At 38.5% G+C, this 17,653-nt stretch overlaps 1 protein-coding gene across 4 annotated transcripts in view; it reads right to left on the bottom strand.

Annotated features, from left to right (window-relative positions):
* The window catches only part of CYFIP1 (cytoplasmic FMR1 interacting protein 1), a 78,554-nt gene that overhangs the window by 36,561 nt on the left and 24,340 nt on the right, over nucleotides 1–17,653 (bottom strand). For 3 of the 4 annotated variants that reach the window (XM_050979846.1, XM_009085379.4, XM_050979840.1), the window contains exons 6-21: nucleotides 16,601–16,782; nucleotides 15,435–15,531; nucleotides 15,165–15,293; nucleotides 13,596–13,700; nucleotides 13,344–13,435; nucleotides 11,977–12,094; nucleotides 11,170–11,292; nucleotides 8,583–8,708; nucleotides 8,109–8,275; nucleotides 6,203–6,350; nucleotides 4,198–4,351; nucleotides 2,824–2,980; nucleotides 2,199–2,295; nucleotides 1,738–1,814; nucleotides 1,533–1,641; nucleotides 833–952 (exon numbers count right to left, since the gene is read on the bottom strand). In XM_050979846.1, the coding sequence (XP_050835803.1) occupies nucleotides 833–952; nucleotides 1,533–1,641; nucleotides 1,738–1,814; nucleotides 2,199–2,295; nucleotides 2,824–2,980; nucleotides 4,198–4,351; nucleotides 6,203–6,350; nucleotides 8,109–8,275; nucleotides 8,583–8,708; nucleotides 11,170–11,292; nucleotides 11,977–12,094; nucleotides 13,344–13,435; nucleotides 13,596–13,700; nucleotides 15,165–15,293; nucleotides 15,435–15,531; nucleotides 16,601–16,782 (2,001 nt within the window). Of the gene's footprint in view, nucleotides 1–832; nucleotides 953–1,532; nucleotides 1,642–1,737; nucleotides 1,815–2,198; nucleotides 2,296–2,823; nucleotides 2,981–4,197; nucleotides 4,352–4,655; nucleotides 4,804–6,202; nucleotides 6,351–8,108; nucleotides 8,276–8,582; nucleotides 8,709–11,169; nucleotides 11,293–11,976; nucleotides 12,095–13,343; nucleotides 13,436–13,595; nucleotides 13,701–15,164; nucleotides 15,294–15,434; nucleotides 15,532–16,600; nucleotides 16,783–17,653 lie in introns of all 4 variants that reach the window. The other variant, XM_050979841.1, reaches the window with a different exon arrangement.

Raw genomic sequence — 17,653 nt, 5'->3', positions numbered from 1 at the left:
AAAAAAAAAAAAAAGGAGGAGCATGGTAAAGGGACAACCCTTAGTTCTGTCACTCTCTTACTTACTCAAAGAATGAGAACCTGTGACCTAAGGAACACATCATTGATGGTTTCTGTTCACTCAGTCACTAAGAGTGTACTGCACATAACAAAGAAAAACTACTTTTCAGTAATTCAAAGTTATAAAGCCAAGCATTCAGAAGTCAAGAGGGTGTATGGCCTCAGTATTTGATTTCTCTTCAGTAAAGAATGAAAATAAACCAAGATAGTTAACTGACAAAATGTCACTGGTAAAAATCTTATTACAGAAAGAACAACAGTAAACTCTTTTGCACAACTTTTATTTTTCATTCCAGAAGAAGTAAATGTGCCTGATATTTTTTCTTGCTGAATGCATGTTTACTTGTCAAATTCATGCTGTCTTGAAATAAAATTTGTTTTTAGCATTTTAATCAGGAAACTAACTCAAAAGGACACCTCAATATTGCACAGATGCTCTTCTTCCATGGGCACAAGTCAGATCTCTTTCCCTCACAAAAAAAATTATTTTTGTCATGCATCAAAACCAAGCTGCCTGAGTAATTCAACGAATTTTGATTCTACCTAACACAAGGCTGGTTTTTTTGATGTGCAATTTATTTATAAGCATGGGCAGAAGTGGGGGCTTACAAAAATTCATATCAAAAGGTGATTGCTTTCTTTGTTTTCTCACAGCTCCAAGTACCTGCCCTCTCTACACTTTACTCCCAAGGCCCTCAGCTGCAGTAGGTGTGGGGTTGTTGCACCTCAGCTGGTGTGTCAGTGATGTGGCAGAGGGGCAGCACAAGACTCACCACGATGGAAGTCAAGTCCTCGCTTTCGAAGCGGCCGATGGCCAGCTCCATGGAGCGGTACATGGCTGCCGAAATGCGCTGCGTGATCAGCCGGTTCAGGTCTATGGACCTGCCAAGGAGCTAAGGGAAAACATGCCATCAGCCTCTGAACTGGCAGCCAGGTTACAAGACAAACTGTACAAGGACTATGAGACTCCCCAGATTAACAGACTCTCACTTTGTGAACCTGCATCCCAAATACACTGAAACAAAGCAGATGGACAAAATTTATAAACTCATGAGCAAATGCGATACTACAATTTGCATCCCAATTCTCCCCAAAAGAAATAAAAGTACACATTGCATCTACATTTAAGTACTTATATCAGCATCTTATGCTTCCATCATACTGCGCCAACAACATACTGAATGCTAGTGGAAGACATTACTAGGAAGACAATGCCACCACCCATGGCATTCCTATTTGGCTCATGTCTTCCTAACTGCAATAGACATTTGCTTTAAAATAGGATCTTTTAAGTTTTCTTTCTTAATTTACACCTTCATGTGACAAAAAAGCAGATCTCAAGTGCTCAGTTATGCTACCGCTACCGAGATGACAGAACATGAAGCACAAAATGAGTTTTGTCTACCTACATAAATCAACACCACTGGAAAGCTGCCAAGCAACTCAGATCCAACATGGTAGGAGCTAACTCACTTGAACGTGTCTCTGTTTCAACAGTGTCTCGTAGCGGTTGGACTGCAGCAGCTGAATGGTTGCTCCCTGGTTCTTGCACTCTGAACGCAGCCGTTTATCCAGAAGCAGGCTGTGAAGAAAGGAAGAAAATCCTTAAGGTATACTAAACAGCAAACCAGAGCAGAAAAGTGTGAAGAAAAGCTCTAATAGTGGAAGGGATAGCTACCTGCCAGCCATTGCCTTGTAGTATGCAAATATTTGGTCTGCCAGCTTGTAGACAAATTGGTCAAAACACAGGTTTACCTTGGGGAGAAAAATATAATATGTTTAGAGATACTTAAAATTTAAAAAAGAGCTCCTCTAAGATCTCCCACTGTTTATCAAACATAATCAAGGAAGTTAATAGATCTGAATTTCCCAGTACAAGAGATGTAGTTCAATTTTCACCACAACGTGAGGGATTTTTGCACAGGTCTACAATTTTCAGCATTAATATGAGGCATTTTTGCACAGGTCTACAGCTTTCCTCACAACATATCACCCAACAGTTACTCATCTTCCGGTCAGTCTTCTCAGTTTTTCTTTTATCTCCAGCTGTTCTGAATCTCTTAAAAAGGCCTTGCCCTTTAGCATGATTTTCACAATCAGCTACAGATGATTTTTCTCCAGTAGGTAAGGTTACTTTACCTCTGCCTCAATTTCATCATAGAGGAACTGCTTCTTAAATTTGGTAAGTGCATAATGAGCACTGTCATTATAAAGGTCCAAAGAATACAGAACATACCTGCAAGAAAAAGAATAAAACACGAGAGTCAAATGTGTATAAAAGTCATGATTCTTTAGGATGGTGCAGTCAAGATGATGTAAGCCAGTCAATATTGTAATCCACAAGTGGTTCACGAAAACAGGGTATTTTTCCTTTTTTAATTTATATTAAAAGGATCAAAATTTTTCCTTTAAGAAAAAATTTGTTGGTTTAAGAAAAGGTGTAGATATGTTTGAAGTCTAAAACTTGTTTTCTAGCTGCCCATCAAAATGGAACTTTAACCACTATACATTATATATATAATAACTAAGGAGAGCTCAACAAACCAAATAGAATGATATGAAATGTTTAGCATTTCAATTATTCACAGCAAAAAGAAAACTTAGAGACTCTGAAAATGGGCAAATGTAAGACAAAAATTTTATTAAAGTTTAGAATACCCTCTCAATGACTACTTGTTAAAACCCATTAAAGGAGCAACATTACAATAAGGAATGGCAATCATTAAGAAAAATCATTCAGTGGAAGAGCACAAGCAGGTCTTACTCCATCATTGATGCCTCTTTTGTCTCCAAAATATGATCCGTCAAAATCCAAGGCATGGACATCTCAATGGGAAACTGGATTCTTCTGCCCATGGTCAGCTCTAAGAAGAATTCCCTGAACCACAGCTGGGACAGATCACAGCATTGCTGCAGGGTTTCTTTCAGAATTAATAAGGGAGAATTAGACTTCTTACAGAAATACATCAGGTACAATACAACTGTGATTCTGATGATGCAATGCAAAACAAAAAAAAAAGCAGGTGCAAGTCACTAGAGCTGTACATAGGCCAAATAATCTAAAGCAAATTCAAAATATAAAGCCTGTGACTTTTTGTAAGAGTTTTGAACTCCTCACTGGCCCCCAAAGTGGTGCCTTCTTATAGAAAAAGAAAGAGTAGAACTGGATGAGACTATCAGGTAAACATAAAAACTGTGTACACCAGTAAAAAGGGATTTCTAGTTTAATTTCGCAGTTGGGGGCTGAGAAAGCCATACACTGAATTTGGGAAGCAGTAAGTGAAGGAGGCAAAATTGCACTGGAACTACCAGTACCATCTCTCCCTATGGAGGACCGAATTGCTCCACATGTTCCTGTTGATTAGATGGGCAGGAAATGACAGACACATGAAATAGGGATTAAAACAACAAGTTTCTAAGGATGCCATCAAGGGCACAGAGATGTGCTTCCCACCTCTCCAGAACAACTTGGTACAATCCTGCCTTCCCTGAAGGCTTGTGAACTAAAACAGGAATGAACTTTTTACACTAAGACCTCCTGAAGACCTTTTGCAGTGCTGTTCCCCAGTTAGCACTGTGACTGGTATTAACAGGCTCCCCCTTCTGCAAGGGCAAAGGAGACCAGCAGCAAAACAAAAATGAAAGACAACACAGCATGGTGATGACAAGGACTAGGTACACTCAATGTCAGTAGGTGAATTCTTTAGGACAGCATGTTTCCGATTACAATTAACTGAATAGTAAGAGTAGTGAAATGACATCAAATTTACCACAACAGAGAATTTGTTTCCTCTGTACTTAAAACAAAAACAAAAAAAAAATCTCCCAAAACACAAAAACTACTTCCTTTAAAAAAATTTCAGTGTGTAGAGGCTTATTGTTTATGTAAGTACATACATAAAATAGAAAAAGGAGGTAACGATATGAAATCTGACACATTAGAAACAAACATATAACAAGTCAAAATAAAAATCCCACCACAATGCTCAGTACCATCTCAGAAAAAGTTTGGACAGACCAAGGCTTTTGATAAATAAACCAAAGGTTAAGTTGACTTAGGCAATCGGAAACATTTTCCAGATCGTGTTAGAGGTGTTAGGACATGCTAAGCTGGACACTGATCATCTACATATCTTACCACTGAAATTTATCAAATGAGTGTAGAAGAAAGACTCGCGATGGAATTTTTCTATGTCCAATATGGTGGGCCCCTCAAGGCTACTTCTCAAGGTTTTCTTGGAACCACTTTTGTCAGCAATGAGGGACTCTAACATAGTTCTCACCATGTAAAGCTGTATCATTAAAGGAAACAATTACGGTGGAAAGGGGAGGGAAAAAAGGAAAATACACATGGTACATTAGTTGAGCAACACTGAGAATCACTATCAGTAAGCGACTGCTCCACTTCAAACTGAAAACTGGCACTGTGTGGATAAAAGCCTTTGAGGCAAGAGGAACAGATGCAACACTAGCCTACACAGCAGCACAAATGCCTACCCGTGCCAAGGGGACCTCCACTGACACTCAGCAGCAGACCATTTGCAGTGGAACAGTTCACATCACCACAAAAAGTAAAAGTAATAAGTAATGTCTTACCACCAAAGTTTAAAAGAGGCGGATAGATGTAGGACTGCCTCAGAAACTTGTGTGTCACATGCAATAGCTTTTCCAATCCCAGAGACTTGAGCTGCTTCAACAGCTCAGCAGAGTTTAAGGACTCTGTCATAGTGCGAACCATGAAGAGCTAAAAACCAACAGACAGGGGCAGGCAGGGGAAGAGAATCAGTTAATAAAAACACATGGGTAAATAAGGAACGGGAAAGAGAAGCAGAGAAAACGTGTTAGTTTGTTAAAAATGAAAAGCAGCACAGTAAGCATGCAGAGGAGGTCATACAGAACGGTTGCTCAGAAAAATCACTGCAATCTGGGGCTCCCTCAAGCAAAGGGAAAGTTCCCGTTCAATTCAGAGGATGCTCAGAGAGCCATTAGCTTATCAAATGACTTAAAAATTGTTTAGCACCAATCACCTTCACACACAGCCATTTTAGAACCACAGGAAAATGAGGAAAACCTATCTAAAATGGATATATTTGACCTCTTGCCTTCCTGTCAACCCAGACAGAGAAGCGAGCCAGCCCAAGAGCAGAAAAAGCAGAGAACCGCATATTCTAAACAGCCTGTTGCAAAGGTGAAGTAAAGCCCTTAAAGCACAGGAGAACCAAACTGGTGGTGATATTTAACCTTTTCTTTCACCCTAGCAATTTAGATATCAGAACAATTTTTCTGCAATTATCAAAACAAAATCTTCATTAAACCAATCTTATCGCAAACTAAGCAACTTTTTAATTACCCAAAGTTATTAGCCATACATGCCCTCTTTCCCACAGATTTTAGGTATTAAAATATTGTCTTCACAAACCACAGTTGCCTTCAATTTTCACCCCAAGTACTCAGTATCTCAATTTCTCAGATGAGCTATGAATATCATACATTTTCCAAACACATCCACAAATGAAATAAAGAGAACTATATGGAGATAACAAGAATGAGCATCTAGGTATGCGATTTTGATGACTACCACAGAAAACATTTGAAATATATTGTTTTAGTGGCAGCAGCAGACAAATGAGATTCTAAGGACCAGCTTTATCATTCATTACTGAACACTGGGATTTTGTCAGAAGTCATATACTTTGCCATATTTTAACAGACATTCATTTATATTTTAAACATATTTTAAAACTATTAAACATCTACTGAATAGTGTGATTTAAGAAAAATATTTTCACCAGCCATACCAGAGATAGAAGTCAGTCTTGAGTCAGTCAAGAAATAATTCATATAGTTCAAAAATATTATTTAAACACATTAGGAGCTCAATGAGAAAATATTTGTTCCCAGAAAATCAAATTAAAGAGATTGAACCCTTGGAAAAATTATGTATCAGAGTAAAAAATTACAGCAATCCAGGCAGAGGATCTTGGTTATGCGCATTTAATTTTTGCAAATATAAATCAGAGTGGATTTTTAGCATTAAAAAAGACCACAGTAAAACCTGCAATTTAAAAATAGTTCAGGACAGAAAGAACACACCTCATGCAATAATTGTTGACAGATATCACAACCACCAGACAAGAAAATACCTGAGTGCTGGAGGGTCCAACTGCACGTCTTGGGACTTTGATGTCAAAACCACTTTTGGGGTCCTTCTCTCCCCTTAGAGCTGGGTCATTGAATGGCTCGTGACCTGCTTCCCAGTCACACACTGTCTTCCTTATGGCCTGCAAAACACTGAACACAATTCCCACAACTTCAGACTGCAGCACATCCAAGTGCCCTGATAGAGCACTTTACTTTTTTTAAGCATTCTTCCATGAACACAGAAACTTTGCAACAGCATTCACAAGCTCAGGGTAATTCCAACCAAGAACAAAGAATTTCACCAATGTTTTCATGAGTGACACAGCCACAAAATAACCACTCCATGCTGTATATCAGAAAAGGTAGTCTAGAGCCTTTAAACATCATCTAGCTCCAACTTTCCCCCTGCCAAGTGCAGGGACACCTTTCATTGCATCAAGTTGCTCAGGGCCCCATTCAACCTGGCCTTGAACACTTCCATGGATGGGGCACCCACAACTTCTCTGGGCAACCTGTTACAGTGCTCCATTACCCTCCAAATAAAGGATTTCCTCCTAATACCTAATCTAAACCTGCCTTCCTCTTTCAGTAAAACCATTGCCCCTTGACCTGTCACTATCTGCCTGCATAAAAATGTCCTTCTGCCTCTTTGTCATAAGCCCCTCAAGGTACTGGAAAATTATAATAAGGTCTCCCAGAGCCTTTACTTCTCCACACTGAATTACCCCAGGTCTCCAAACCTGTCTTCATATCAGAAGTGTTCCAGCCCCCTGATCATCCTCATGGCCCTCTGGACCCTTTCTAACAGGTCCACATCTTTCTTGTGTTGAGGACCCAAGAGCTGGATCAATCAAACCAAAATCATACTAATAGGAATACATATTCACTATGAATCCAATTAACATTCAAACCAAAGCAGATTATTAACCAAAATAAAGGGAGACAATGATGGCTTGAAATGAAAAAAAGCAGAATTCCGGTTTCCAGAAGAAATTCAGATTCCAGAATTCAGCTGAAATTTACACAGCTTCATACTTTTAGGTGCAAATACTGAACTGGAACTCAGATACTTGCCAGGAACACAGTCAGACGTAATCTGTGGCATGCTGAATGATGAAGAAAATGTCTCATCCTAAATCTGAGCAGGTATGAAAGTAATATTTTCCTATTTCATTAAAATCCTGAGACAAAACCCCTCTCCCTGCAAACCTGATAATGTGGAGCAATTTATTTATTTTTAGCTTATGATGATATTTTTGTGGCAGACAGAGCACTTAGCAGTAGCCTAATTAGCTAAGGACTTTCACCTCTAAGAGCTCTGCAATGAAATGTGGGAGTAAACACATGATAAACAAGTCAAGATTAAAAGCAAACAATTAGGGACAAAAAAAATAAGGTCAGGAAATGTCACCAATCAGCGTGGGCAGATGGAGCACTGGAAGAGAAGTGCTAATAAACCAAAAGCATCAGAAGGTGAGAAATAAGATAGAACACTAAGAGAGCCAGAGAGAAGAGAGAGTGGGATAAACATAAGACACAAAGAAAGGAAACACTGGAATCATAAAGTGGACAGTGAAACCTTTCTTCAAAATACAAACACTAATCTTGCTTTCAGTATTACTGCATTTGAATTTTGTTAAAATAAAAATGAAGAGGGAACACAAGACTTCCTAAAGTAGTGCTAAGAGGCTCAGGACAGCCTGGACTCCTGCTGCAGCCATGCTGGCAGCCATTCATTTTTACCTTCAGACTGCTTCAACTTCAATTCATATCCAACCAAGCTAACATAAATGCCAGACAGTCTGGGAGTACAGGCTTAGGTAAAATTTAACAGCTGTGCAATTCTGCAACTAATTTACTAAGGTCTGGAGAGAAGAATACAGAAAGATATGAGAACAGTAATGCTACCTCTGAATGACATTTTTCTTCTTTTTAATGGCTTGTCTTAATGGCTCCCTAAGTGTGACCTGGGCAAAGTCCTGAAGAGCTGCATAAATTGTATGACGAATGGCATGATTGAAAACACTTTCCATTCGTCCCATCAGCACCTGAAGACCTTTGATCATGGCAATCACCTGCAAAAAAAACAAAAACCCAGACAAATGTATTTTTCTTATTTTATTTGCATATTTGTAGAAACAGTGCATTTTTAAGTACAAAAAATGAGAAAAGAGGAATTAACAAGTAACAAATGACAAAGGACAGATTTGCTGTGCTCCTCTCATTTACTGAATGGAAGAGCACAGAGTCAGACTCTGTTTTCAGAGTCAGCACAGGGCAGGCTGTCTTTCTGCACTGGGGATGCAAAATGCTTATAGAGAATGTTCTCTTTTGTATAGAATTAATCTTTGGAAAATCCCTATAGAAAAACATTTCTCTTACCTCAACCAAAGCAAACTTCTCCTCACTAGTATAATTGTATCTTGTTGCTCTTTCATACTCTTCTGCATTGTCAGGACAATCTTTATTAGAATATTTGTCAGTTGGGTGCACCAGCTTCCATGAGTACTGCAGTTCACAAGGCAGGAGAGGGAGAAGAAAAGATGGGGTGAACAAAAAGAAACAAAAATGCCTGAGAAATACAAAACACAGTTGGACACAAATAACATGCTTTGAGAAATACCACAGCATTTTCATGAATATTTGAAGAATATTATTTGGTACTATGTTCAAACCTTGTGTAAATTCTGAAACTACTATCTGGCGGAAATGCCAAACAATAATTTTCCTGAAAACCAGTGATTTTGTATTATTCCAAAGAAATGCAACTCAAACTCAACAGGTATTGCACTTAAGGGTGTTTTTTACTGTTCAAACGTTAACATAGACAAAAGTATCTTCTCTGCTTCAAATATGAGAAACACAGAAAGACTCCAGAACATAAGAAAAAACATCCATCAGACCCACCCACAAAAAGAGAAGCTTTCTACTTGATGAAATATTCACATTTAGATTTCAAAACACAAGCAGAAAACCACAGGTTTGGGTTGCTGTTGGGTTTTTTTAGGGTGGGGGGGAGGCCGATTTTTAAATTTACTGGGCTGAAATGTGTGGAAATAGCTGTATTATCTGTAACAATATGAACTGCACAGCATGCACTTCTCTTAAATACTGCCTTTTCAGTCATTGCAAACACAGCTCAAAATGTTCCTGAGCAGCATCAGGCTGGCCTAATATCCATCAGAGTACATAAAGTGAAAAATCCTAGTCACATTTAAATACTATTTTCTTACAGTTTGAGTTCAGAACGTGGTAAGATCTGGTTGACTCTACCTTAGCATAAATATTAGATTACAGAGCAATATAAATTTGCCTACTATAATGGATTGCCAGCACCAATTCACCTATGTCAAAGGGGAGCATCACACCCTGCAACCTGAGTGCTACAAAGAGGGCACTGGGGAAATGATTAAACAAAGAAGGAGTTCTCTGGGGGCATTAAACTGACAGGGTTAAAATTCACAACAAACATATGCTGCAAATTTTTATATGAACACAATGCACGTAACTATCTATGCTCATGGATGCTCAGTGAAGGAGCAGACAGGTAAATAATGAGGATACTCCTTATTGGAATAAATTCTTAGTAGGACAGGAAGAAGGTGAACACAAACTTGAACTTAGATGAGAAGTATTTATGGGAATCCATTTAAACTAAAAAGACAATGAAAAGCCATGAGAATAGCCAGAAAACCTGCTGTGATGCCCAGAGAAGGTTTGTCCTGGAATGAGTAGGACAGAAACAGAGCTAAGAATGAGAGACTTCCTGCAGAGATACAATAAAACAGGAAGATTTTCACTGTGAAGAGACCCTGGATGCAGCAATTTGTGATGACAGAAATAAAGGGTCTAAGTCTAGGAGCTGCAGAGGCAAAGAATAGATGACAGCAAACTCCCTTAAGAAGAGAAAAGGAGAACAAGATTTTCACCATTAAATACACTGTGGATTTAAACAGGAATAGGATAATACAGGGAAAAGCATGACTCATCTACTGGCTTTTAAAAGAGGCAGTTATAAATACAAATGAGAGAAAACTGGTTCACCAGCTATGCCCACTGTGGATCACATAATGCAAATTATTTCATGTCCCCAAGACATCTGAGGCAGAAGAGGAGCAAGTCTGGTTTCCCTCATACCGTAAGTCACATTCCAAGCCTTCTTAGAACATGTTTTGGTTCAGCTAAGGCACACAGCTTTTACTCAGTGTCTGCACCATAACAAAGACTCCTCTTCCATTTCTGCCTTAAGCAGCTTCTTGTTGGAAAAAAGCACAGTCACTTTTCTAATTGACATCTGCTTCTAAAATAAACTACTACAATACAGAGAAACAAGTCAGCATGTTCTTTATTTCCCCTCCTTCATCTCCTCTCACATTTTCCTTTTCTAGCATTTACTTTCCTTTTGACTAAAAGTTCAATCTAAAGCCAATGGGAGCCCTTCCATCCATTTTTGTGGATTAAAATCATACATGCTTCTATTTACTCAGGGGTGATGTCTAAACACAGCCAGCTGGAACTGTTCTGTCACCTCCTCAGTGACTGCATGTCAGTACAGATGTTTTCAACAATACAATTTTAAACGTTTAGAAGGAAATGATGAAGTCTTAGTCTACAAAACGTTTGTATCAAGAGTGACATTAAAACATCTGGTGAAGGTTCACAGGTGACAGCCTATCCACTAAACAGAACAATGTACTGTGTGAGACACAAGCTACTGGATCTTCAAAGCAGCAACATTACTCAGTGAACTTCATGTGCCATCCTTTAAGAATGAGGTTTGAAGCAGAAGGAAAAAGGGAGTGAAGGAAGAAGGAAACTAAGGGAACAAGATTCTTGTTGGGTCCCTTCCAACTCAGAATATTCAGTGATCCTTTGAAAACACAACATACATTTTTCAGTTCAGTTTTATTCTGTCTAACCTCACCAAGCCACCTCTTTTTCATCTGGTTTTATTTCCCATGTTACATACCACTTCCATGACATGGGCACTCCACTGGGAGAGAAGCTGCAGGCCTTGGAGAGAGAGATCAAAGAGCTTCCGATATTCCGCATCTGTTTTTTGAGCCTCCTGTCGACCAGACCCAGTCACCACCTAGACATTATAAAAAAACAAACAAAAAAACCCACATCCAAATCCACATCAGAACATGCTGTATTCAGCATCCACAGCCAAATTTCGACATTAATTGAAGCACTAAAACAGCATCATGTACCAACACCTGCTTTACCACCTAACATCAGCTTTTTCTTCTAGAGACTTAGGAAACTTCACTAATTTTGGTCAAGAGATGGAAATCACTGGTATCCCTAATGACCACAATACTGTTGCAGATGAATTCAAGATATCAGTTATATACAATATACATAGTTATGTGTTGTCTCTATATACTATATATATAAGAGTGTGTGTATACATATGCATTTCTGTACTCTTTTACTAATCTTAACTTAGTTTTGTTTAAACTGTTACAAGCACCTGTTCAGAGTGAGGACTACATATTCTAAATGAGACATACCAAAATTTCTAGGATAAATCTGGGATACATAAAGAGAAAGAGGCCGAAGGATGTCAGAGTTTGTGTCATTATTATGTTAAATTTAAATAGTGCAAATATAATTCAGAGAATGGGGATTAGACCTGCAGACAGCTTTTCTTGACTCCAGTGACCAAGCTTTATCATTTAGCTAGCCAGAGATCTACCTGCTTTTCAGATACTTAATAATAACTGCTAATGAGTGGTGTGCAATTTGCACATGTAGCTCTAACCCCACTCACCTCGCTGTTGCTGTAACGAGCCAGTTCAGATATGAAACGCATGTGGTCTTCTCTGATTTGGATCATCTGCTCACATATATTGTACTGGGGACTGCTGCTGGAAGATGTGCATGTCCATCTGATTCAGAAGACAAAAACCCCCCCCCCTAAATCAGTTTTGACAATAAACAGCACAACTGATACTGCTAAGAAAGATCCACAATCCATTACTTTTCTTTTTTTACACATTTCGTTCTCTGTTCTTTGAGGCTTTTCCTCTCTTGCCACCTCTACCTCAGCACAAGCCATTAGTGATGAACTGCCCTTCTGAGTTCAAATAGCACTTCTTCCAAGTCTTAAGAAAAAACCGTTAAGTTTTTCTTTTCTCTTTTGGGAGATTTCTTTTTGTTTTTTAAAGGCTGCTGCTATGAAATACAAACCAGCATCTCTCTTCAAGGGCACTTAGGAGCAAGACCAAAAAAGATTATAAAAGGTAGGGCAGAAGTACAGGTATAGGCTGTAAGACACATCTAGCCACCTGCAGATACTTTTTTGTTTATTCTTCTTGAACTCTGAAGAGTGAATAGTATGCTCTCAGCTATAAAAAAGACATTATCAAGACTATTAACATGTTATGAAGAGGCACACAAAAACATGCTACCAAGAACGTCATGTTAAGTAGCCTCATATTTTTAGTAGCTCAGTAGGCCAATTGACACTGATTTTTCTCTTAGCAATTACATGCAAGTTATGTGTTTTTTTCTGCAGGAATTAAAATGCAAAGCACAGCATTCTAATTCATGTAACTGCATAGAGGCAAGGTCTTGGAGGAGCAAAGAAAGGCCCACTAAAACAAAGCAATAACCAGAAACCATGGATCCATTAATGCAACAACTGGCTGCATTTTCCAACCATTTTGCTGTGCTGCACATCTAGCCAAAAAAAAAAAAAGTAGGGGGGAGACAAGCTAAGTTGCTGCTCCATGTACAATGTACACATGCCTATTCACCCATGCACTACTACTGCTCACCTTGCTTAGTAAAATCCTTCATTTCTTTTAATGAAAGTTTTCATATTTAAAGGAAAAAATAAAAACTAAATTAGTGTAAGATAAAAGCCATTTCTTCCAACCCAGGTGATAAGAAATGTCACAGATACATGAGAATGAGCTCAGCAACACAGAAAGGTTTTTAAACCAACTGTTTCTTTAGTTGTATCCATTACACAAATTACATTAATAGTGAAATACCCACACCAAAAAGTTGACAAAGTGAAAATCCTATTAATTACCACAGAGCCATGGACAAACAGGTGAGTATGAAAATATACTCCAAGGGTCAGATCTTCCCCATCCCACATGCTCCACTCTGTTTATTTCTCCTTCCTACCTGGATTTATTTTCCTCGTAATGGGCACTGGTTTTGATGTATCTTGCAAGTTCAATCTGCATGTCACCAAAGAGTGGGACAACCTGCAACTGCTGTACACAGGGAACAAATCAGATTAGATAAATTTGTAACACAAATCATAGTGAAAGGAAACCATTATTTACCCATATTATAAGCCAAAGTGATCTTTTTTAAATTTAAATGTATTTAAAATGCAAGAGAAACTACCTTTAAAATTAGATCTTAACCAACCTTAAAGTACTTGTCTATCTTGGCTAAATTTATCCTTTTCTTTGCATCCAGCTTATAGATGTTACTGACACTTCCATCCATCAGGTATAATCCAAAGCCCATCACCTGAAAAAGGAAAAAATTAAGCCTTCCACAAAAGGACTTTAGAAGTAAAAACCTGTAAGTCTGTTCTTCATATAATTAAAGAAGTAACATTTTAAAACCAATCCTGAAACACCCAACCTCCTTCAAACAGAATATATTTTTAAACACATACATTTATGTACTATTCTTTTTTTACTGTATTAGCAGGTTTGACATTAACTTTAGCCTGATGAGCTACCCTTAAAAGATGTTGCTTGTTTGTATAAAGGTTTAGCATTAAAAAAAACCTCACTGAAATGAGAGTCTGTCAATTTTTTGAGCTTTTCTTTTCACTTCCATTTTATTAAAATTCTGTACATGCATACTGACTTAGTAACAGAAGTTTAGATCTAACATCTCTGAGTGATTGCTTTTCTGGCTTTCAGTGCCTCTCTGAATTATACACACAAGAGCTCAGAAGCATCCAAAAAAAAATCTAATTACATTTTGTCCAAAGTATTTCATTAACATAAGGTTAGGAATTTATCAGGAAAAGGTTCTTCACCCAGAGAGTGGGTGGGCACTGGAACACTCCCCAGGGCAGTGGTCACAGCACCAGCCTGACACAGAGCTCAAGAAGCATTTGGACAACACTCTCAGGCACCAGGTATGACCCCCGGGGATAGTGCTGTGCAGGGCTAGGAGCTGGACTCAATGATCCTTGTGGGTCCCTCCCAACTCAGCATATTCCTGGTTTCTATTTAGTATTTACAGGAACCAGGCAGAGCAACTTACTGTGTTCTAAGCATCTCTAGCGAACAAAAGGCCCAAATACTAAAGTCACACTGAGCACCCTTGTTGATCAAAAGTAAATGCTCTAGAGTTCATGTGTGGTTTCAGAAGACTTTTGTTTACTCCTAATAAACAGAGCTCTTCAAAAGTTAAACATTGAAGTATCTCAAAATACTTGTCATGAGGGATATTTTTAGCTCTTACTCTATATGTTTTCTCCCACTGCAAGACATGCAGCTGATAAAATCAGCCATATTTCACATTGCCCAGCACCCTCTTATTGCAGGTGCATAGTTCAGCTAACTAACTGATTTATTAATCCTAATTTCAAGATACTTGCTCCTTGAAATATTTTATACACAGCCTCACTTCCAAAAACTTTATAAATAATCTTGCCACATATCTAAAATAAAGAGCAGTAGTTCCCTTCTGCTGTTATTATACTTAATACAAACACAATTCCATAGAATTGGATGCCATTCAAATGGGTCAACTTCAATTTATGAAAAACAAAAATGGATTAAAAGCTTTCAAATAGTTTCAGCATGTAATACAACAAAAAGACAATAATGGGGAAAAGCAGTAATGCAAATTATTTGCTTAATCTGGTTCCTTTTAAAAAAAACGAAAACAACCGGAAACAATCTGGAATTCAAACACCTGTGCCCTGCCTCAATATTCTTTTTTTTAATTTTGTACCCAAAAGAAACCTACTTTCAAAAGCATATGTTTCTCACTGGGTGTTAGATACATTTTGTTTTCATAGTAGTCCACACACAAATTCACAATATCTGCAAGCAGCTCTTCATAGCCAACAATCACCTCCAACTGCTGCTGCAAAGACTGCAGAAAAAGAAAAAAAAAGAAGGATATTAGTTAACTAGTTACACTGACTGGGAAAAAAGTTATTACCAAACTGGAGGAGCTTTATTTTAATACTTTTCAAAGCATTAGGTAACTTGCAAGAAGACAATTCAAGCTTACTTGTGTTATCTTGTTGTGGTTGGCAAGGAACATGGAAAGATTCTGAGATTCTTGAATGGACTGAGGATCTGCCATTTTCCGCAGGAACTGAGCAGCTCTTTAAAAACAGAAGAAAAACTGTATTTCCCTTGGCCAGGACTGTTTGTAAGTAAAACTATCTCCTCAAAAAAAATGGTGAAAAGTTCACTAGAAGACAGAGATGGACCTTATTCATCCAAAATAAACTGGTTTGCTATCCCGAATTCCTCACTACACTCCTACTTAGGTGGTCCAATAAAAAATAAAATGAAAAAAATGAAAAACCATTGCTTATATCCTTCAACTGGGTGCAGCTATGGCCCTATAGATCCAAGCCACCCAGGAAAAGTCATTCTTCCAGAAAACAAGCTTTTGGCCTCCAGAAACCCACCTCCAAAGAAAAAGAAAGGCAAACCAAGTAAGCTTAAGAGGTCTCCAGGCCCAACAGCTACAACACGTGGAGGTAGAAACTAAATCTCATGTAAGAAAAAACAACACAGGTGAATTTGGCTAGTCATTGACTGAATAGTTTTCTGCATAAAAGACTACAGATGCTAGAGCTGGCATAAAGCTGCCTTTCCCTGTTGTTCTGACCACAGTGTTCAACAGAATATACCTGATACCATCTGGTAGCTCATGCACAAAATTAGGCCACAGGTATCTCACCCCCACCCTTCCCTGCTATACCTACAATCACAATGACTTTGAAGAGCAAAGCTTAAGCATCTTAAGAACAAGTATAACAACTCTTAGCTAAAAATGTCAAAAGTGTATGCCAAGAATGGAATAGATCAGAACAGGCATAGCACAAGTGACCAGAAACCCAGCTTTCTCTCAAACTTAAAAACAGAAGCTTTACTGAACAAAGTATATGCACTGCATTTAGCATACACCAAGACAGAAGTATTTGACAGCTTGGCATTAAAGGCAGAAAAACCTTTTGCTGCTGGAAGAAGAGCACATAGAAAAAAGATGTATTCAACTGCCTAACTGCAGCCAAGCCACCCCTAGCTTCAAGGGAGCTTGTCCCACACGTGAAGAGACTATTTTTGAAGAAAAAGCTGTGAGAAAAAAAGGAACTGCTGCCATCTCGTGGGAGGCCTGAATCCTGGCAGCAAAGGCTGGGTCCTACTGCCCCTTGCACTCACCGCTTGTAGGCTGAATGGTCGTTCTTCACACTGCACTTCATATTTTTCAATTCATCCAACACTGCAAACATGTTGATGAATTTGCCCAGTGTGATCAGATAGGCTTCAGACACAAAGTCCTTCCTCCTCTCTGCGTGGCACAAACGCCTCACCTCCCCACAAAACCGTTCAATCGCATTTCTCTAATGGGGGAAAGACAGAAAAACAGGGAGTAAAAGCCACGACATTTCCAGGGAAAAGGTTCATCATGTACCTAGAGCTGCTCCAGTGAAGCAGGAAAATGTTTTAAGCAGCAAAACTAGCAAGGTATGAGTACAGGCAGTTCAGCTCCTCCACTGTGTACCTGATGTCTGCTGCAAGTGTCACCAGTAATTTTTGCCACCAAGCTTGCCTGACACAAGAGCCAAGGTTCTTCTTTGCAGATAAAAGTAATCAAAAGTACAAATAAAAAATAGGGTAAGGCAAGGAGTAATGTTTTTAAACTAAAAGAGGGTCAGTTTAGATTGCATATAAGGAAGAAGTTTTTTACAAAGAGGGTGGTGAAGTACCGGAACAGGTTGCCCAGAAAAACTGTGGATGTCCCATCCCTGGAAGTGTTTAAGGTCAGGTTAGATGGGGCTCTGAGCAACCTGATCTAGTCAAAAATATCCCTTTTTCACTGCAGGGCATAGGATTATATGGTTTTCAAGATCCTTTCCAGCTCAAACTATTCTTTGATTCCATGAAATTTAAAATCCCTCAGAAAAAAGGGATTTCATTCTCTTTGGTAAGGAAGTATATATGAATTAAAAGGCAAATTATAGGAATGCTCCCTTCAAACAAACAAACAAAAATCCACAGCACACTGTACATGCCAGCTCTGTTAAGTCATCCTGGCACTTGTTTATTTGAGGGCTTATTTCCAAGCACACACCAGGGCCATTTCAGATGGAGATTACAAATACAAAAAGACAGCAACTTCAGACATAAAAAGGAATCTGTTCTGACTTTAAAGCTCTAATCTGCTTGAATGAAAGGAGATTGAATGACATGTAGCATTTCCTGTTGTCTTCC

Source organism: Serinus canaria, chromosome 1 (genome assembly GCF_022539315.1).
Source record: "Serinus canaria isolate serCan28SL12 chromosome 1, serCan2020, whole genome shotgun sequence".
NCBI lineage: Eukaryota > Metazoa > Chordata > Aves > Passeriformes > Fringillidae > Serinus > Serinus canaria.
The sequence above is the reverse complement of the archived record's forward strand: the minus strand, read 5'-3'. Positions and strand labels throughout refer to the sequence as shown.